Consider the following 22,076-nt stretch of genomic DNA (forward strand, 5'->3'; position numbering starts at 1 on the left):
GCTGCCTTTGGCATCTGCTGAGCCCTTCCCTGCCAAGCTGGGTGGGGATGGGAGGCGGTGGGAAGCAGGAGCCTGGCCTGGTGGAGGACAGCACGTGTTCCATCCTTCAGGCGCTGAGCAAGGGCTTGCAGGGAGAGCACACAGGCAGCTCCTAGGAGCCTGTGTTCTGTTAAGTTGCTTTGCAGGATTCTCCCAGGTGGGCTTGCCACTGTGGTCTCTGGGACGTTTTTGCAGTATATTGTTGAAACAAAGACTGTACAGTACACAACGGTCATAACTGCTCGCGGTGCACATTTGGTTTTTATGAATGCTCTGTATATATCTTTTCAAACTTTGTCTTTGTATGGTCGTTGGTTTGATACGATGCTAAATCTGTGGTAGCCACTTTTTGTTGTTTTTGGACTTTGTGTGTGTGTGTGTGCGTGTGTGTGTGTGTGTGTGTGCACATGTGCGTGCTTGCGTGCATGCGTGCCTGTACACGTGTGCACGTTGCCTTTTCTCATATGCTTATCTGAAACCGTAGCCAGTGTGTGGCTATATTTGTACCAGGAGGATTCTGATCGGAAGGGGGGAATGTCACCTCCTGGGGCTGGACAGCCTTTTCACAGGGCCCTGAGGGAGGAAAGCTGAGATTAACCGTCCAAGCCCCGCGAAGTCACCGCCTTCTGCCCCAACTTCACTAAAAGTTTTGGGAGAAGACTAAGCAGCTCCACCCTGCGGGCCTCCGCTCTGTGGGACCCCCCCACTCACGCACCCTTTTGGCATGGTGTTCCCCGCCTCTGCTCCTGTTCTGTGGGTAACAACAGCTGAAGGAGATCCGAGCACTCCTGGGCCTTTTTACTTTTTATTTTTTGGTGGAAAAATGTGTGACTATTGACTTTGGGACTGGTGGGGCTAGTTATTCAGATATTTTTCATTAAGAAAAAAGAGAAAAGGCTTTAAAAAACTTTTTATTAGGACTTTTAAAAACAAGAATCGCAAACCTGTCCTTACACGCCGCTCCCCATTGCCTGGGGTTTTCAAGACGAAAGCACAAGAGAAAGGGTGAGGCACGCAGGTGCCTCCTCTTCAGCTTGCGAATCCCACTGCCATTAGTGCGAATTCCTTAGGGTGCTTGGGAAAACAGGAATCTGCCCTGTGGGTTGCATGTGGCCTTTCTGGTGGCCTGAATATGAGGAATTTGGGACAGGAAATTCTTTTTGTTAAGGAGCTGGAGCCAGATGGTTCCTCTCTGGCTGAGGATTGATCTTTTGACAACCAAATGGTATCCCATGAGAAGAAGGAAAAAACAACACTGCCTCTAGATTGTTCTTTTGTCTGGGGTGGGGGAAGGTGGGGGGCGGGGCTCCTATTCACCTACACTCTGTGCTCTGTCTTGCATGTGCTCTCCTGTTCAAGGCCGAGACGGAGAGCTGGGCAGCAAAGCTTTTCAGCTTGACACGTAATGAAGCTCCATTTCAGGATTGTGCCGATTCAGAAACAAGCACATCCTCCCCACTGAACTCTGCTCATACTAATCAGTATAATTAGCTAATTTCGAAGTACTGTAATCAGACTGCCTGCAACTATGGTAAAAGCCTATTAATTTGAAGCCCACTGATTCAGAACTTATAGAAAATCACAACTTAAGATAATTCATGGTATCTGCCATTCTTGCTCTGTAGAAAAATTTGAAATAGTCTTCGCTTTAGTCAATTTTCAGAGTCCTATGTGTAAGAGGGATCTAGTTACAATGAGCACCTTTTTCAAATAAAAGGCTCACGATATCAGGGATCCCTTCACCGTGCCTTCAGCTTTGGGGTTCAGCAATTCTCGTGTGTGAGGCTCTTTCTGTGTAGGATGGTTTCTTGGTCTCTCTCCATTGTGAGAAGGGTGGGTGCTGCCGCTTGTCATTCTCCTTGCCTGTAATTTAAAGTAACGTAATTGTGTATCTTGCTAAATATTCTGTAAGGCAGATGTTTTGCTATCACACTGGCCACTCCCATCATTTGCCCCCCAAATATTAAACATGGGCAAGAATTTCTCTGACAAGGATATCCAAATAGCACACCCCCTCGGGCTCATTGCCTCAACAGTTGTTCCACGGACCGGACCGTTGAACAGTGCCTGCCCTTCCCCCGCCCCCAGCCTGAGCATTAACACAGATATTCAAGATTGGAAAAAATCCCACAGCTGCTTTTGCCTCCCAATCTGTCTCCCCTTCCGGATGCCACTTTCCCAGGCCTGAACACACCTGCTATTTCACTCTGTGATTGTGAATTTGTGACAGCGGAAACCCTGATATGTGCAACTGAGCTTATAGACATGATTACTGTGAAATGGATTCATTTTTGTACCACTTTAAACTGTGCTTGTATCCATGTGTTGACCCATGTCAGCTGGGAAATCTGTACATTCAGTAGTATGTCGGAATTTCGCTGGAGCCTGGGAGCAACCAACAAACTTGCTTCTGATTCTTTCTCTCTCTCTTTTTATAATCGTTGCGTTTAGCTGTTAAATTTCGTCTCTTTCTGTACCAGAAGATAATTAATAATAATAAAGAGCACATGGCATTCACTTGTGTCCTCTCCTCATCAATCTTGGATTCCTGCCGACTCCCAAACTTTCACGGGGGAATGACTGTAGATAAGGAAACAGCCCAAACCAGTTTAGAAGCAGGGAGTAGAGATGTCCTGGGTCCTAAAGATTGTCCTCATGTGTGTAAGATGATCTCCTGACCCATCCCCCAGGGATGCGGTTAGTAAAGTCTGTCACAAATCAAGTTAGCAACTTCCCTGTCACCCGATCCCAGGTTACTAACAGAGTTGTCTCTTGCTAAAAGGATGCCTTGCTTGGTTTCAGACTGGGGGGAGGGGTGGGAGGGAGAAATTTTTCTGTGTCCTGTGGAGGTAGAATTTAAAACTCAGGCTTTGCCCTGGCTCTGTTTCCCAAATTCAGATGATGGCAAAAGTCAGAGAGCATTCAGAGGGCAAGGGTGCCCTAGCTTTCCCTTCGTGGAAGTGTAGTCTTAGCCCCAAACACTCCCAGCTGTTGGTGTGGGGGTGAGATATGGCTGTGGGACATTGCCAGTATAAGTTGGGCCAATCCCCAGTAATGAAAATAATCCACACTTTAATAGGAAAAGCCATGGCAGTGATGAGAAAATGACAATGAAACTTAAGGCCTCCTTCGAGGATTGAATGGGGAGGCTAAATGCCAGAACCGACAGCCAGGGGCCTTGGGTTCCATTCTTATCAGACTGGCTTGTTGAGTGATGCCAGCCTTCCAGGGATGTGGAGAAATCAAATGAATCGTCTTCAAGGAGACTCCAGGACATAGGTGGGATCATATTCTGGATATGGGGTTTGAACATTAGACTATTTTTGTCAGAAATCAGCATTCTAGTCCCAGGCTAGCCCATGTGAAGAAGCTAATACACGAGGGAGGCCTCAGGGTCCCAAAGTTCTTGTTGGGGCACCGTCTGAGGGACGGGGCCTCCCTTTCTTTTTTGCCTGCTGTACCACAAGACCACAGGTTGTGGGGCCAAGGCACTGGGCTTTCTTATAGACCGTGAGGGCAAGTCTGGGGGCAGGGGCTTAAAGGAATGATGGCAGGGAAGGGGGCAGAGACTGCTTCCGGGTGTGGTTTGGATCCCTTTTGTCATTCCTTCCCCAAGCCTCCATCGTGCATTACTGCCAAACTCTTTGAGCTGCTGGTCCGAGACTGCACCTAGTGAAGGGATGGACGGATAGTGGGAAGGATCCATGAGTTGTGCTTGGGAATAATCATAGCCAGCATTTACTGAGCACTCAGGGTATGCCAGGCCTTGTGAATGCATTAACTGAGACAATCCTCCCAACACACCTGTGATAGCTGAGGGAAGGACGGCCCTTTGACCAAGGGCTCGCAGACAGGAAGTGCTGCCCTTGTCACGGGAACTCACATCTTCCCTGATTGCCCCACACCCTGGCCACTCATATGATACTGCTTGACTCCTTTGGAGGTCACTTTGGTTTTGTTTTCCTGTTGACTGTCCAGCCTGCCAGTGTCCTCACACCTCCTCCTGCTCAACTGTTAATTCCACAATAACAGGGACCATGTAAAACATTTTCCTCCTCACTTCTACCTTAGAACTTGGCACATTGGCTCTGGGTCAGTATTCAGTGAAATAAAACGTGTTGATTGATTATATTCTCCAATTAGGACCCAAGCTTCCGTGTGTTAGTTTGCTCTAGTGGCCATAACAAAGTACCACAGACTGGATGGCTTACATGATGGAAATGTATTCTCTTACAGTTCTAGAGGTTGGTACGCTGAGTATTGGCAGGTTGGTTTCTTCTAAGGTCTTTTCCGTTGGCTTCCATGCCACCCTTTTCTGCCTGTGACCTCACATGTTCTTCCTTATGTATATGTTGTTGTCCTAATTGCCTCTTGATGTAAGGGCAAACACTCTTGATCTCATTTAACCTCAGTTACTTCTTTAAACAGCCTATCTCCCAATACAATCATATTCTGAGGTATTGGAGGTTAGGACTTCAACATATGAATTGGGGAGGGGGGTTGGGCAGGAAACACAGTTCAGGCTATAACATTCCATTTGTAGCAGGGGGAGATGTTATTGCTCCTTATCTCAAACCTGAGCATATTACGCACTCTGGAAAAGCTTGGAGGTGGACACCAGACTTCTCGTCAGTCTCAACTCAAGCCCCCCCTAGAGCAGTTTCTTCCCTACCACAAATGGACAGGCCTGGGCCAGCTGCCAAAGGTCCCAACAAGCCAGGTGGGATTGGGACAGAAGTGGGCTTCAGAATAATTTTCCCAGGCTTCCTCTGTGGAGAGGGATGTGAGAACCCAAAGCATGAAGAACAGACAAAATCTTTGTGTCCCCTCAGATTTTTTATAGACAAAATATGTTGTTTTTAGGAATCACAAGACTAGCAGCTCCAATAACAGTGACTTTTGGCAATTTCTCTGAAGAACTCAAACTTCATGATGGATTCAGTTTCACCAGGCTTAATGTGCTACAAAAATAGAGGCTGGCTAACATTTCATATCAGAGGGTTTACACTAAATCGCAACACCGTAGCGTTCCCGAATCCTGGGGCTGACAAGGGCATACGGGAGTAGGTACTGACAGAGCATGGTGTTCCAGAAGCTGGCAGTATCTCTGCTTCAAGCCAAGCCATGGGGCTCCAGAAGGGAGTATAGCGACATGCTAGGTCTTGCCTTTCTGGAACTCTGGGCCTAACTTTGTGGGGCGGCATTAGACAAGCCATAGCAATGAATCATGTTGAATTTTCTGGTGGGGGAAGTCTGAGGGGCTGGGGCTGTGGGCTGCCAGAGAAAGCTTCCTGAGGAAGCCAGGCCCACCTAAAGCTTGTAGGATGAGTAGGAATCAGTCAGACAAAGGGCTGGAAGACAATTAAATCAGGCAGAGGAATTTCATGTGAAGGGGCCTAGAGTCCAGCGAAGCCATCATGTTTTTAAGGACACAGAAGAAGCCAGGGTAGCATAATGGGAAATCCTAGATCAAGATGAGACTAGAGAGGCCAAGGGAAGGCAGCTCATGTAGGGCTTCAAGGCCACACTCAGGGCTGTATTCTTTACTCTCTAGTGAGAATGGGGAGACACTGAGGAGTGCTTTGAGGAGCAAGGTGACATGGCCAGGCTTGTTACACTTAAAATAATCAGTCTGCCTACTCTGCGGGTAATGGGTTAAAGGGGTCATGACAGGATCCAAGGGATAAGGTACAAGGCCATGCAGCCATCCAGGCAAGAAGCAGTGATGGGATTGGCTAGGGAAGTGACAGAGGAGACACAGAGTAGACTACTGAGAAGATGTTTGGTCAAACACTGAATTATATATTGAGGAGGTTGTATCAGGGTTCTTCAGAGACACAGAACCAGTAGGACATGGATGCAGAGGTAGAGAGTTGGACATACAGGTACCCCTCCCCCCACTTTTCAAAAGTTTGCTTTATGCTACTTCATTTTTATGAAAGACCTACATTAGTGTCTGTTTTAGCTAACTGAAAGAAACCAGCAGAAGATTTTTGCTTTTACAAAAATAGGCCCAAAGCAACAATACCACCCATTGTTCAACATTTGTTTTGCAGTGACCTGTTCCAGAGACTGTGCGCATCCGGAGCGGCAGGAGCTGCACCACCAAGCTCCTTCCTCACAAGCTGCACTTGGCATCTCAGCTTTGAACTGCGTCTGTGAGCATCTGCACTTTATTTGTTTTTAAAAGTGTTTATTTAAATTCCAATTAGTTAACATATAGTGTAATATTAGTTTCAGGTCTATGATATAGTGATTCAGCATTTCCATACATCATCTCATGCTCATCACAAGTGCTCTCCTTAATCCTCATCACCTGTTTCATCCATCCCCTCATCCTTTGCCCCTCTGGTAGCCATCACTTTAGAGTTAAGAGTCTGTTTCTGGGTTTGCCTCTCTCTCTCTTTTTCCTTTGCTCATCTGTTTTGTTTCTCAAATTCCTCATATCAGTGAGATCATAAGATAATCGTCTTTCTCTGATTGACTTATTTCACTTAGTGTAATACCCTCTAGCTCCATCCATGTCATTGCAAATGGCAAGAGTTCATTCTTTTTGATGGCTGAGTAATATTCCATAGTGTATATGTAGCACATCTTCTTTATACAATCATCTGTTGATGGACATCTAGGCTTTTCCCATAGTTTGGCTATTGTGGACATTGCTGCTATAAAGGGGTAATTCTATTTTTAACTTTTTGAGGAACATTCATACTGTTTTCCATAGTGGCTGATCTATGTTTATCTTGATTAATTTCGTGCGTCTGTCAGCAAAAGGTGTTTTAAGGCATCAGAAAGGCCTGACAGAGGTTATTTTTTGAGCCTGAGAACACTCAAAAATCACTGGTGATTGCTTCTTTGCTTTGTCATTTTGGTTTATGAAAGATTTCATAGGAATGCTCTACTTTTAGATAGCAGGAGAAACGTGTACGGATATAGCTAAATCTATATATTTGTATCTGTATCTGTTATCTCTTTTTCTCTCTTTTGATCTATATATATGTATCTATGTATCTATAGATATTTATCTATGTATCTATATTCATATCTATCAATGTATTTATCTATCTGAGAGTGATTTATTATAGGGAATTGCCTCATGCAATTGTGATTATGGAGGCCAAGAGTGCTCACGTTCTGCCCTCTGCAAGGTGGAGGCCCAGGACAGCCACTGGTAAAGTTCCAGCTGAGTCCAAAGGTCTGAGATCCAGAAAGCCAATGAGAGACTTCACTGAGAAAGACAGTTCAGAGAGAGTTCAAAGACAGGAGAAGACCAGTGTCCCAGATGAAGTAGTCAGGTGGGGAGAGAGTGAGAGTGAGAGAGAGAGAGAGAGAGAGAGAGAGAGGAAGAGAGAGAGAACAAGGCGAGTGAGCAGGTGAATTCCCCCTTCTTCTACATTTTGTTCTGACTCAAATGTTGATCTCATCCAGAAACACCCCAACAGACACATCCAGAAACATTTTAATCTGGGCACCCCACGGCCCAGTCAAAGTGACACATAAAATTAATGATCATAGGTGAGACAGAACTATGCATAGTGACTGATTTGTTGGGAGTGGAGGGGGGAAGTTTCAGATGACTCTGAGGCTTAGGGGCTCATATTGTGGGGTAGATAGCAGGACCATTCAATGGGAAGGGTCATAGCAAAGAAAGAGTAGATTTCCAGAAGGAGAGAGAGGACAATGATGTGAAATGCTTCTAAGAATTCAAGTAAGATGAAGAGTGAAGTGGGTTCGTGGGATGGAGCTGCCAGGAGGCTGCTGGTTACTTTGGCCTGGGGCAGTTTCAGTTGAGTTGTGGATGAGAAAGACAGACTAGAATGAGGAGAGGAATGTCTGGGAGGTAAAGGAGTGGAGACACTGTGCATGGTGGTGGCTACGTTTTTAAGGAGTGGAGAAAGGACAGTAGCATGAGTGAGACAAGACTCTAAGGGAGGACAGTTTTTCTTCTTTTTTAAATATTCAAATCATTTTAACTCAACAACTCCTTAATGAGTTCCTTCCATGAGTCAGGCCTTGTGCTGAGTGCATGGAAGACAGACAGTGGTGAATGAAGCTGACATGATCTCTGCCATCATGGAACAAATATCTCCATGCTGGGAAAGATGTGATGATATTTCTGGCTAAAGAGAATCATTCTGGCAAGGAGGAGGAGCTGAAGACTCTAGAGGAGGCAGAGGTGGGTCACTGATAAAGCTGGAGATGAGCCGAAGCACAAGGGGCCACCAGCCTTGCTGGCAGCTCTGCCAGCTCATCTTTTATAATGAACAAGCAGGAGGCTTTGTAGCCTCTGTGAGAATCCCAGCAGCTGGGCTTCAAGCATGGAGCTCTGCTAGGAGCTGAGTGCTTCATATCCCATGCCTCCTGACCTGCCTTTTCCCCGATAGGATCACTGAGGCACATTGCTACTCAGTGAGGAGCTGGGACTCTAACTCCAGGGGGTTGTTGGGAGGGGACAGTTGGAGTGCAGAGCCTGGGCTCTGATCCACAACATCCTCCCTGGTGTGTGCCCCTTGTGTTAGGATTTGCCTGCCAGCTCTGTCTGAAAGGCAGATCAAAATGGCACAGGGCTGGAGGATGCCTGCTGAGGCTCTCTTGAGCCAATTCCCACTTGGACTACCTCCTTTTCTGCCAAGGACCCCGGATCACCAGTCTGAAGACACTGGTTTGCTTCTAGGTCCTGCCACTGAATCGCAAAGTTAACTGGGCCCAGCTTATCCACCCAAAATGGAGGCTACTGGGAAGAGTATCTTCTTGTCTGAAAAAAAAACATGCGGCTTCTTAGGTCTGTGTTTCTCACCTTCCGTTTCTCCTCTCCTCCACCCCATTCTCTGGCTCAGAGGAGCAGGTGCTGTTTGTGATTTGGGGCTGGTCAGTGTTAGAGACTTTGCGCCATTTTTTCTGCCTCTTTATTATTGTTGGCTATTTTCCTTTGGCTTTTGATTCTCTTGAATTTTACATACACATCACATTTCAGTCACTGGACATGGAAGTAATTGAAAGCAGATGCCTTTCACTCTGAGGAGTCACCCTGCAGGTGAGGCCATGGACTCTGCAAGGTCATCTTATCTAATAATGTCCTCACCTGGGATCAGGAAAGAGAGCCTTTCCCACCTGCTCCAAGAGTTAGTTCCATGTACATGGAGCAAAGGTAACTGACAGGCAGACAGCTAAACCCCTCCAGGTTTCCAAATCTGCTACCAGCTTTGGGGGGCAAGGGATTCTCAGGCCAGCAAAGAGACAGGGAGAAGGAAAGAGCAGCAGAGACAACAGCTGGCTACACCAGGAGGCAGAAAGCAGGCTTCCCAGTCTTGCTCCTTGGTGTTGCTCTGTCCCACCTGCACACAGGGCAGTCCTGAGTTCCTTTCTGGACACCTGGGTAGCAACAATTCCCCTACACTCAGTTGCAGCTCTCCTGGAGTTTTTCAGGCAGCCTGCTCCTGTGGGGGTTTCTCCAGGAGCTGCAAGGAGGGCCATGACTGCTGAGACGTAAGCTTGTCCGTCGGGGCTGTGACTCTGTGTCAGTGTCTTCAACTCACTTCTGCTGGGGCTGCTCACTCCAGACTGGATCAGAGTTTGGCGGGGGGGGGGGGGGGGGCGGGGGGAGGTGGGGCATGACCAGTGTTTCCACCTAGTCCAAGCCACCTCAGGAAGTCGTGAGCTGTCCTGGAGGTGTGCAGTCAGAGGCTGTCAGTGCTGGGGGCAAGAGTCAGTCTCTTGCTCTTAGGTTGACAAAGCTTGAGGGACCACCCACCACACTTTCAGGAAGGGAGAATGTAGCAGGATTTAGGGCAGGACTGCCATAAAAACAAGCCCCTGCTACTGTCCCCACAGACCCATGGACTTCCTGCCTGTCTGTCCGCTTGTTTCTATCTGCTCTCTAAGCACGAGTTCCATGAAGACAGGAAACTTATCCCTAGTCTCAGGGCCTGACACCCAGTCAGTCTTTATTCAAGACAATCATCTGAATGAGAGGTGACCACATTTGGAAATCGAGGTACTCCCTATAACCTCCTGCTGGTGGCCCTGTCCCTTTGGGGATGGGGATGAGTCCGAAGGGCTGCCTCCACATACTCCTGCCACTTATTTCCCTCTCTCTGCTTATGAGGTTGTCCTCATTCCCCACACCTTACACTCCCTGAAGTTTATGCCTCTGTCCTTCCTGTCTCTTTAAGGAATGGAGGGACAGCTGCAAGGCTCCGCTACTCCCCCTTCCCCTTCTCCTTCCCTTCTGGTCTGGGAGGCCCTGGGGCTCCAGGGATGACATCAGTGCCAGCTGCTTTCAGGAGCAGGAAAGAGAATTGTTTACAGGTTTGTAAGTTTCATTAGCAAGTGGGGAGGAAGCTCCCAGATGTCTGGGATCTGGATTTGCAGTCCAAATCAGGGTTGTTCGCTTGGGCTTGGCACTGTAGCTGCCTGAAACTGGGCTTTGAGCAGACCTGGGATGTGGTAGACCATTGTACACATTGGCTTTGAATGGTCTCATCCATAGAACCTCAATATGAGAAAGTAATAAAAGCGAGCTGTTCTCTGTGAAGAGAGGCTGGAGTTTGCCCTGAAGCCCAGGTAGCCCCAACATATACCCTTGAAACCATAAAACATAGTTTAAAACTGGGTTTTAGCCCAACCTTCCATGTGAAGATGGGAAATAGAGGCTCAGAACATGGGGAACAACTTGCCCAAGATGCCTCAATGTCACTCCCAGGTGTACTGATCCTGGGCCTGGGTTCCTGCCACCCTTTGCTCCTGCTTGCAACGGAGGTGGAAGCAGGCAGCACACAGGGCTGCCAGATTCCCCATGCTTGTCGGAAATCTGAGTCAAGTGCACGGCTGGCTGAACTGCTGGAAGAGGCCAGTGGTTGGAAGGCATTGGTGGAGGCAGGTGGTGGGGCAGGCAGAGAGACAGACAGACATAAGACAAGGGCAGGCAGGCAGGCAGATAGGCAGGCAACAGCCCGAGTTAGACACCTGCTCTGTGAGGGGGGGGGGGGCTGGATGCCCTCTAGATTTCAACACAAACTTGGATGCAATTAACTGGATTTGTTTGGCCCCCAGTGGAGGCTATGTGCTCATGATCACCTTTAGGGAAAAAGATGATATGTTTTCTTTGGAGAAGCTTAGCTTGAAGGGAGGGAGAGATTTCATCTCCATCCCTTTCTGTCAATGAAACAGCTCTTATTTTAATAAAGATCCAAGCCCTCCAGCAGACAGTTCACAAGAAAGAAATACAGAAGATCAATAAACATGAAAAATTTCTCAGGTTTATTCATAATTAAAGCAATAAAATTAAAGCAACAATGAGATAGATAACATTTTCTACCCAACATACTGATGCCTTTTAGGAAGTTCCGTAATATCTTCTGTTGATAAGGCTGTGAAGAAAACAGAACTTTCTTCCCCTTGGTGAGGTCCCACTTGGTGCAGTGTCTTAGGAAGGGCACTGATAATTTTGGTCAGTATTAGTAAAAATTGTCAGTACACATATCCTAGAATTGCACAAATCCCACTTACAGGCACCTGTTCTACAAAAATATTTACATATGTGTGCAAAGAGGCATGTCCAGGAATGCTCACTGTTTCTTGTTTATAAAAGTGAAAAAGCTCTAGACACCCAAAATGTCCACAAGCAGGTCAATAAACAGGGGTGCAGCTGTGCAGGAAAGCAGCGTTTAGAAGACAGGAGGGAGATTTGTTCTGACATGTGAGATCCCCAAGTCACAGTGTGCACTTAAAAAAATAAGTTGCAAATTTCTCAGTAAAACTGGGAAAAAATACCATGAAACCTTAAAAAAAAGTGATAGACAAGAATCCCCTGGCCTTTCTTTCATGTAAGTGTGTGTATGTATGGTTACATATTTTAATGTGTTTTTCTGTTAACTTTTTAAATAAGGGCTTTCCTACTATGTGTCAGGTACTTGCAAAAAAAAAAAAAAAGTAAACTGCAGAATGGGCACATATCTCAAATGTTCTTCGGACCCCTCCTTCCCCTTTACAGAGGCATCCGTGTAATCTCTGGAGTGGAAAGAGCTTTGGGCATTCTGGCCATCTTCTCTGGGAGCCTTCCATGGGGGCCTAGGTCTCTGTGGCCCAGTACCTACACTAACCATGAGCCATTGTCTGGTCCCCCATAAGGCCTGGCAGAATTCTCTGTGCTCTAGGGATGCTCTAGGCCTTCGGGCCCCCAAGGTTGGCACACTAGACAGTGGGGGCTTTCCAGCCACATGGTAAAGAAAGGATTGTTAGCTCCATTGTCAAATGGGGAGACTGAGGCCCAAAGAAAGGAAAAACTTGCTCAAGGTCAAATCTTGAGATTGTGATGAGGATGGGCAGGGCATAGAGTTGCCAGATATAAAATAAAGGATACATAGTCTAGGGTGAACACCAGATAAACCATGAATAAATGTTTAGTGCAAGTTTGTCTCAAATGTTGTACAGAGTGTACTAACACTGAAAACTTACTTGTTTATCTGAAATTCAAATTCAATTGGCATTCTGTATTTGTATTTGCTCAGTCTGGCAACCCTGACCAGGCAGCAGCCCATGGTTACTGCTTCCCAGGCTCCTGAGTCCCACAAAGCACACTTCTCTGCTCCTAAGGTGGCCTTCCAGAAAGCTCAGATTTCATTGCAGCTGCTCCACTGGATCTGGGAAGGGCTTCCTCAGGGCCCTCAGGAATGCAGGCAGGGCCTATGTCAGCTCTGCTCCAGGGTGTTTATTTAGTTCCAGTGCTGGACAGGTGGGCCAGGGAGGGGGCCAGGCAGCCCAGACCATGCCACCCTCTCTAGGCAAGTTCCAGCCCCTCCCTTTCTCTCTCACGCTTTCCTTCCTCCCTTCCTTTTTCCTTCCCGGCTTCCTCTTCTTCCTCCCACCTGGTCCCAGCTGTGCTTGGCTCCTTTTGCAAATAGCCTCCTCTCCCCCCAGGGACTCTGGAGTTGTTCCCAAGAGCTGAGGGTTCACCTCTGGTGATTGTATCAGTCAGGGTTCTCTAGAGAAAAGAAACCAATAGGATATATGTATGTATGTGTATGTGTGTGCATATGCCTACGTGTATGTATATAGATATTTATTTTAAGAAATTGGCTCCTGCCACTGTGGGGCTAGCAAGGCCAAAATTTGCGGGGCAGGCCTGCACACTGGAAGCTTAAGCAGGGGTAGATGCTGCAGTCTTTAAATTTTTCTTTTTAATTTGAGTATACCTGACACACAATGTTACGTTAGTTTCAGGTACACAACATAGTGATTCAACAAGTTTATACATTATGCTATTCTCGGCAGAAGTGTACCTCTGTTACCATACAATGCTATTTTAATATCACGACTATATTTTTCATGTTGTCCTTTCATTCCCATGACTTATTCATTCCAGAACTGGAAGTCTGTATCTCCCACTCCCCTTCTCCCATTTCACCCATCCTCCTTCCCCCCTCCTCTCTGCAAACTATCAGTTTGTTCTCTGTATTTATAGGTCTGATTCTGCTTTTTGTTTGTTTTAGATTCCACTTTTGAGTGAAATCATATGGTATTTGTCTTTCTCTGACTTATTTCAGTAGCATAATACCCACTAGGTCCATCCACATTGTTGCAAATGGCACGATTTCATCTTTTTTATGGCTGCACAATATTCCACAGTATATGTATATGCCACATCTTTCTTATTTAATATCCAATATTCCTATGGGTGGACACTTGAGCTGATTGTATATCTTGGCTATTATAAATAATGCTGCAATAAACATAGGGGTGACCATATCTTTTCAAATTAGTGTTTCCATTTTCTTTGTTTTGGTTGTTTTGTTTCATTTTCTTTGAGTAAATACCCAGTAGTGGAATTATTGTTTCATATGGTATTTCTATTTATAATTTTTAGTGTAAACTCAAATCTGTGTTCCACGGTGGCTGCACCAAATTACATTGCCCCCTACCGAGCACGAGGGTTCCTTTTCCTCCACATCCTTGCAAACACTTATTTCTTGTATTGTTGATTTTAGCCACTTTGACAGGTGTGAGGTGGTATCTCATTGTGGTTTTGATTTACATTTCCCTAGTGATTAGTGATGTTGAGCATCTTTTCATGTATCTGTTGGCCATCTGGAGTTCTCCTTTGGAGAAATGTCCCTTCAGGTCCTCTGCCCCTTTTTAAATTGGAGTTTTTGTTTTTCTAGTGTTGAGTTGTATCAGTTCTTTATATATTTTGGATTTTAGGCCCTTCTCAGTTATAACATTTGCACATATCTTTTCGCATTCACTTTCCTTTACTGTGCCAGAGCTTTTTATTTTGATATAATCCCAGTAGTGTATGTTTGCTTTTGTTTCCTGATGCTGCAGTCTTGCGCAGAATTTCTTCTCTACGAAACCTCAGGCTTTGCTCTTCAGGCCTTTCAACTGATTAAATGAGGCCCATCCACATATCAAGGATTAGGAATGTCCTTCACTTAAAGTCCACAGAGTGTAAATGTAACAAAGCTACAAAATACCTTCATAGCAACACCTGAACTAGAATTTGATGGAATACCTGGGAACTATAGGCTACCCACGTGGACAGGTAAACTTGACCCGCACAGTGGTCTAATCACTGGGGAAGCTGAGGGAAAATTTGGACTTAGACCAGGGCCGGCCTGGGGACGGTGGGGCCTCCCAGTGTAGGCAGATCACTGTAGCTGCCTCCCAGCTGTAGGCAGATCACTTCTTTCCTACCCTTACCTCCTGTGGTTCTCATGGTTCCTGCCAAGGCTGATACAGGACATCAAAAGGCCATCTCCCTTGCCTAGGAACTCCAGATAGGGGGAGACAGGATGTGCTCTGCAGAGGATGCCTTCCAAGGGGTGCTATGGCCTGGATTGCTTGCCAGAGCTGGGCTTGCAGAAGCCATGTCAGGCTTGGGATCTAACCTTATTTTGGCTACTGACTGGCTCTGGGGTCCTGTGCCAGTAACTGCTTCTTTTTATTTTATTTATTTATTTTTCAGTACCTGTTTCTCTTTAGAAGCGATGGAAGGTGGATTCCACCTGCTCCTCAATAGGGCCAAATCAGGTGACCTGAGAGCCAGCATAGTCCTCACAGGCAAAGTTCTGACACTTATCTTTCCTCCTAAGTTGGTTACAGAGTAGCAGGGGAGAAGGCTGTGGACCCAGCCAACAAGATACAGCAGGAACACAAGGTGCTGGGTCCAAGGCCTAAGCCCTGTGAGGGAGTCTAGCTCCACCCCCATCTCCAGATATATCTTGCTTGAGCACCTACCCCTCGCAGAGCTCATTTTCCAAGTGCCTGTTCTGGCCTTGCTTCTTGTGTATCCTTAGCTATAGCTTTAAAGTGAAAAATTGGCTGTGATGGCAGGAGGCCCCCCTAGCATCAAGGAGGAGATGGAAACATCCATGGCTGAAGAGCTGGTTCCTGAAAGCTATGTGCAAAGCCAAGAGCACCTGGTGATAGCAGGTGAGGAGCCCCTGTAATGCCCCTTTCCTTGGGTGTCCATACCTGTGCATGTGTGATGGAGAAAGTGTGTGTATGGCTGCAAAACTTTTGAATAGATGAACAGACTGAGGCCTGGGATCTGCCAATGGACAGCAGTGAATGAGTGTTGAATGATTCCTAAGAAGTTTGGGTATCCTATCCTTTTTCTGGTGTATCCTGTGCCCAGGAAGCCTTGGCACAGCCTCTATGAGTGTTCTTGGTGCCGCTCTTCTTCTCCCTAGAAATGATGGCGCATGGATCCCAGTCCCTGGGTACCTCTCATCGGCGACAAAAGTTGGATCCAAAGGCTGCTGGCTCTGGTGCACGTCAACCGGCTTGGAATATGACTGCCACCCGGCCCAAGAAAGCGGTACTGTATGGAGCCCTCGACATGCAACAACTGGGTTGGGGTTGGGAATACAGGCTGTAGGGGCTCTACCCTGATGATGGTAGGTTGAACAAAGCCAGATGTTGACTTGGGAGCAAGGAAGGAAGCTCCTGTGTACCAGTGAAGCAGTGAAGGCAGGGATGTCCAATAAGAAGTCACAGCTATCTTTTGGTAGGCTGGGAGTTCAACCTTAAGAGTCCAAAACACCTGAATCACATATTACTTGGAGACTACATATACACTTTACAAAACTCCAATGTGCGTGAAATGACACTTTCCTAAATAAATAAATAAATAAATAAATCTATATCTATAGTTCTCTCTATAGCTATATTTTATATATAAATATTTATCTATATAAATTATAATTATATAAATTATTTAATTATTAAATAATCAGCCTTGGTAGGAACTATGAGAACCACAGGAGGTAAGGGCAGGAAAGAAGTGATCTGCCTACAGCTGGGAGGCAGCTACAGTGATCTGCCTACACTGGGGAGGCCCCACCGTCCCCACGCCGGCCCTGGTCTAAGTCCAAATTTTCCCTCTGCTTCCCCAGTGATTAGACCACTGTGCGGGTCAAGTTTACCTGTCCACGTGGGTAGCCTATAGTTCCCAGGTATTCCATCAAATTCTAGTTCAGGTGTTGCTATGAAGGTATTTTGTAGCTTTGTTACATTTACACTCTGTGGACTTTAAGTGAAGGACATTCCTCATCCTTGATACGTGGATGGGCCTCATCTAATAGATTAAATATAAATACATATAAATAAGATATATTTCTCAGGGCTGGGACAAAAGTAAGGCAAGGTAGGTTCCTATGCTCCCTGACTGTTAGGAATTCTAATCAATTCAATCTAACTGTTCTGTAGCCAATCTTTTAAACTTCACTTAATATGAGTTAAGGAATATTCTAGAAAAAAAAATGGCAGGTACACTGTTACAAAGGATACTGGGAGAAGGCTGCCATTTTGGAGAGGAGGGAGATCTCAGTGTTCTGGGGAATCATGTGAGTTCTCTCACTGTGTAGTCATTCCTTAGGGTATATTCACTGGTGGGTGAGGGGAAGTTTTAGAAACATGGTTGCTATGCTGTTGCAAAAGTTACTGGGAAAAGATAACCAAGTTGAAGAAATCATGTGAGTTTCAAGTTCTGTAGCCAATCCTCTAAAGCTACTTTTATTGTGCGTGAGGGAGTTTTAGAGAAATGGTTGTTATACTGTTGCAAAGGTTACTGGGAAAAGGCAACTAGGTTGGAAAGGGAGGGAGACCCAATGTTCTAGGAAATCACCTGAGTCCCATTGTTCTGTAGATAATCCTTTAAGCTACATTCACCTCAGGGTGAGGGAATGTTCTAGGGGAAAAAAAATGGCAGCCATATTGCTGCAAACTGTACTGGGAAAAGGCAGTCATTTTGGAGAGGAGGATGACCTTACTATTCTAGGGAATCACTTGAGTCTGGTAGTTCTGTAGTGGATTCTGTTAGCTAGTGTCACCTTGGTGTTACAGTATTGCAGAGGTTAGTGGGGAAAGGTAACAGGGTTGGAGAGTAGGGAGGCCTGGCTGTTCTAGGGAATGAGTTATGATAAATGCCCAAATGATTCCAACGCTAATGAATAAAGAGAAATGGAGCTCCCAGATCAGGGACCTCCTGGGAATGAAAATAAACCAAAAATACTGAATTGGCTTCTTATGTCCAAAGGTGGAAGTCAAGTCAAATTACTCCAACAGCTCAGGCTCCAGGAAGCCAGTCGTGCCCATGAGATTGAGGGAGAATGGGATCTTTGAGGGAAATGGGGAGATATAATCTCTGAATTAATTATAATTACCTATTAGGACCATGGGACTACTTTAAAAAGAAACAGTCATTATAATGAATTTAGAAACTAGACATTTAAATTAAGAAATTTATCAGTTCTACTTATTATTTACTTTTGAGCCCCCCCCCCCAAAATGGAACTGTGACCACCTCTGAGAACCACAACATTAAAGGACAAAAAAAAAATCATAATACAGTTCTGCTGATTTGGGTGTGGGGGAAGTAGTGTGCCTTGAAAAGTACATGAAAATAAAAATAACCCTGTTTGAAATAGTAGAGGGAAGCTAGGACTTGCTGAAGTTCATAGATTTTCTTGATCTCTGTCAAATTGCTATAAAAGCCTTATGTTTTATAAAGCATATAATTCTAAATAAAGTGTTTTTAAAATTAAAAAAAAAAGAAAAAGACAACTGGTTTTGAACAGTTAGACCTGTCTTATAATGGGCAACTTCAATAGGCTATCATCGACTTGCAGATGTTGTCACATTAATTCTTGCTATATTGAAGTGTAAAAACAAACTATGTTATTTCAAACAAACAAACCCCAGCCACCAGTTATTCATCCTTATTTGCTCTCAAATATCTCAAAAAAACTTTTTGTCTTTCTGATCCCAATCTATAGGAAAATCAAAGGGATGGTGTGGAAATTGTTCCAGGAGAAACTCTCAATCAAATTCCCCTTCATAGTCCTAGGGTTTTCTTGACACACACTGTAATTTTCAACTGATTTTTGAGGTATCATAAGAAGAAGATGAAGAGGAAAATAAAATAGTAGCATGACTGTCAAGTACTGTTCACATAGAAAATGTCACACCAATATCGGTGTGTACTTTTAAGAAAGAAATTTTGCGTTATTATAACAAATGGAACATGGTGGTAAAGTTTCTATGAAAATCCTTTATACAGAAATGGTTCAACCTTGCATTTACTATTGTTCTTAAGAACATAGGAGGGCTGCAGATATTTCTCAGGTGACAGGTGAGCCTTGGTTGTCTCTTTCTTGTTAAAAGTGAGGCAAATAGAGACAACTCAGAATTCTGTGTCTTGGTGAGGCCTGTGAGACAGTAGGTTCTAATTCAGCAAAGTTGGTTGTGTAGGAGGAACCTGTAAATGCCAGAGTGGAGAGGGCTCTGGTCTGTGATACAACTGCCCCTGCTTCTCCATTCATTTAGCTCAAGTTTGAATTTGGGGAGAAATGGCTGCCAGCCAGGTGGGGTAAGAGGGTTGGATGACTGTTCCATGTACAGACCTTCAGCCAAGGCTGCTGCCCCCCACCCCCACCCACTGGGTCCTCAAGACCACCCCAGGGTCCCTGCAGCCTCCAGGTCTGGGTCTTCTCTGGACACTGGCAGGAGGAGGACTCCCTCCTCTACTACTTGCCATTTGCTTCTGAGCCACAAGTCCCCATTCCCCTGGCTTTGTTCTCAGCATTCTCTGAATGCCACAGTCTTGTTGAGCTCTCTCCTCATTTGTGTCTTCTCCTCTCCCATTACCTTCTTTCTTGCAGGTTGTATACCATTTTACTGACTTTGCTTTCATTTTAATGGAGTCTGAAGGCGAAGTGGTGTCAAATATGAGAGGTATCCTAGGATAATGGTTAAAAGCACAACCTCTGGAGCAAATTATCCTGGCTTTAAATGACTGCTCTGCTACTTACCAGCTGTGTGACTTGGACAAATAATGTGACCTCTCTCTCAGTTTTCTAATCTTTCAAAATACTATGATAGTAATACCTGTTTTGAATGGTCATGAAGAGGATTTAATGACTTGATGTTGGTAAGGGCTTAGAGGGCGGCATGTGGCATGTGTTAAACCAAATAGTCTGTGAAAATTTTCATCTTGCCCTGGAAACCTGGAGCTGAGATTTGAACCCAGGTGGGTCTGGCACATTCTGTTCCTCTAGCCCACATTAGCTCTTCAAGGCATGAGATACGTTAGCCCCAGAGCTGTGGGGCAGAGATATCCACTCCAAGCAGTCATTAGCAGATGGATGAAAATGAAAACCACTGGGATAGCTGTGCTCACCCAGAGAAGGATGTTATGGTCTCCCAGTGGCCAGGGTTCTATCCTGAGCTCCAATATTTACTATATGTCCTTGGGAAGTGCAGTCATTTGCCAGACCTCAATTTCCTTGACTTTAAAATTGAGCTTTTCCACTCTCCTCTCTGACTTGGCTGATGTCTGCTTGTGACAGTGCTGGTAGAGCACAGGGATCCCTGTCACTTCTCTTCCTTTCCCATAGCTTGGATGGCTAGAAATTACTGAGGAGCACGGTGTGGGTGGAGTGGTGGCAGTTGGCCAACTTGTGGGATTCCCAAGCTCTTCTAGTGGTCTGAAGCTGCCAACCCCTGATTCCAGAGGATCAGGTACCACGTGACTCCTGACAGGGTATACCATTGGTCCTGGGCAGTGTGGGGCAGCTGTTCAGCTGAGACTGAGTAGGCTACTTTTACTGACTATTCCTTTCTTTAGGGGCCCCAGCTGCCATTGCCCAGAATGTTGAGAGAACAAGGCCATGGCAATGCTCACTCTCAGGAGTATCCTGGTGGCTTCCAGAACATGAGGTTCCATTATGAGCGGTAAGAAGGATCCCAGGGATCTTGCAGGAGGAAAGCTGGAGCTCTTTGGGCAGGGACCAGGGTGGACCAGATGGACTAGCAAGCAGACTGACCAGGAAGGCGTTGTGAGCAGCTGGTCATGCTTGGAATGTTGGGGCTCTATTGTCTCCTCACAAGAGACCCTGAACCTCCTGGCCTCTTGCCCATTTGGGGCCTCTGAGCACACTGAGGCCGGGCTGGGGTAGCTCATGGTCCTCAGGCCCCAGGACCTGTTTACCTGGAAAGAGAAGGACTGAGAATGACAGAGTCGTTGTCTAGAAAAGCTCCTGATCTTGCCTGCTTGCCCTCATGGCCTTCCTATGGTCCCTGCCATACCTGGTCTGGGACCACCAGCAACTCACAAACCTCTTTCTTTTCTTATTTCCCAGTGACCCAGAGGCAGATATGGTGGCAGAGATTGGCTTGGAAGAGCTAAATGGATTGGAGATGGAAGTCATGAGAAGACAGGTAAGCATCTCCCACTGGGAGGGTAGAAGCAGAATCATGGTGTCTTGGGGCAGGTGGGCCTTGGCAACAATGAGACCACCCCCTTTGAAGTCATCTTAGCCTTTAGCAGTGGAGGTGAGTTCAGGCTCCCCTTCCTTTCCTCCCAGTCTTCAGGGCTCTAGTGTCCCATCTTAATGGCAGTCTCAGCCCTGCCTCTCTCCCTGAAATGTGTGGGAAGGGAAAAGGGGAAGTCAAAAGGAGGATGAAGAGGCAACAGAAGAGGATAGAAATCTGTGCAGAGAGAATGGCACTAAGAGGTCTTGGGGAGGGGTTGTCTTCTCAGGGAGAGACCACAGCAGGCCCTCTCCAGCCCCTGAGTGTCACCTATCCTGGATCCTTGCCTTGACTCTGGTGCTGCAGCTGCAGCCATGCCAGTCTGCCGCAGGACTGAAATGTCTTGTTCCGCCTCTCCCCCCATACAGCTGGGACAGGCTGGCTTCTTCCAGACAACTGGGTGAACACCAACAAGGGGGAAAGGCTGCTGGGCCTGCAAACATACACAGCCTGGCCCTTGGTCCCACTGGCCCACCCCAGCCCCCTGTTTCAGTTGCTCTGCCTGCTTCTTTCCCAGAGGCACTTTGGCCTCCAGAAGGGCAGAAGATCCCCTTCCTGTACTAAGTTCATACTTTCCCCAGGGGTAAACCATGGGCTTCCCCAGGAGGATCTCTCACTAGCCCCTTTGGTCTCTGCAGCTGCACGTGATCACCGGCCGGCTGCGTGCTCTGGAGGACCAGGGCGCTACCTGGCGCCAGAGGGATGCTCTGTTCTTCACCATGCTGGTATCGGCCTGCATTGCCAACCTGTGGCTGTGGATGCGCCAGTGATGTTTCATGCCGCCTGAGCCCGCTTCTCCTTCCTCTTCTTCCCTTTTCTCCCTGGACTGCCCTTGCCCATCTTCCTTTTATCTCCCAGCAGTCCTTAGCAGCATCAGAGCCATTTTCCAACTCTGGTCACACTGCTTGCCTGGAGCAAGCCCTAGCTGCTGGGAGGTAACGGAAGTGTGGCATTCTGAAGGTCTGCATGGGCTGAAATGTAACCTCTTTGCAGGGTGAGGTGGGTGGCATCTCGTCTCCATAGTAACACCAGTGGCAGATGCTTCCTGCTTGTCTATCAGGGCTCCGTGGTGACTGTCCCAGAGCTGAACCTTGCCTCTGTGCCCTCATCATCCCTTCTGTTCCATCTTCTGTGGCAGGGGCTTGGCTGTGCTTTCCCAGTTTTCTTCCACTTTGTGTACAGGCTTCTACACAGAAAATGCATTCAATAAAAGCACTGATAGCAGC

At 46.4% G+C, this 22,076-nt stretch overlaps 1 protein-coding gene across 1 annotated transcript; it reads left to right on the forward strand.

Annotated features, from left to right (window-relative positions):
* The first annotated feature begins 6,095 nt into the window (after positions 1-6,095).
* FATE1 (fetal and adult testis expressed 1) lies at positions 6,096-22,076 on the forward strand. The gene is made up of 6 exons (XM_080795635.1): positions 6,096-6,197; positions 15,333-15,468; positions 15,729-15,856; positions 20,165-20,271; positions 20,679-20,757; positions 21,489-22,076. The coding sequence occupies exons 2-6, from the start codon at positions 15,363-15,365 to the stop codon at positions 21,618-21,620; spliced, it is 552 nt and encodes a 183-aa protein (XP_080651761.1). The 5' UTR covers positions 6,096-6,197; positions 15,333-15,362; the 3' UTR covers positions 21,621-22,076.

The sequence above is a fragment of the Martes martes genome (assembly GCF_963455335.1).
Source record: "Martes martes genome assembly, chromosome: X".
In the NCBI taxonomy this organism is placed as follows: Eukaryota; Metazoa; Chordata; class Mammalia; order Carnivora; family Mustelidae; genus Martes; species Martes martes.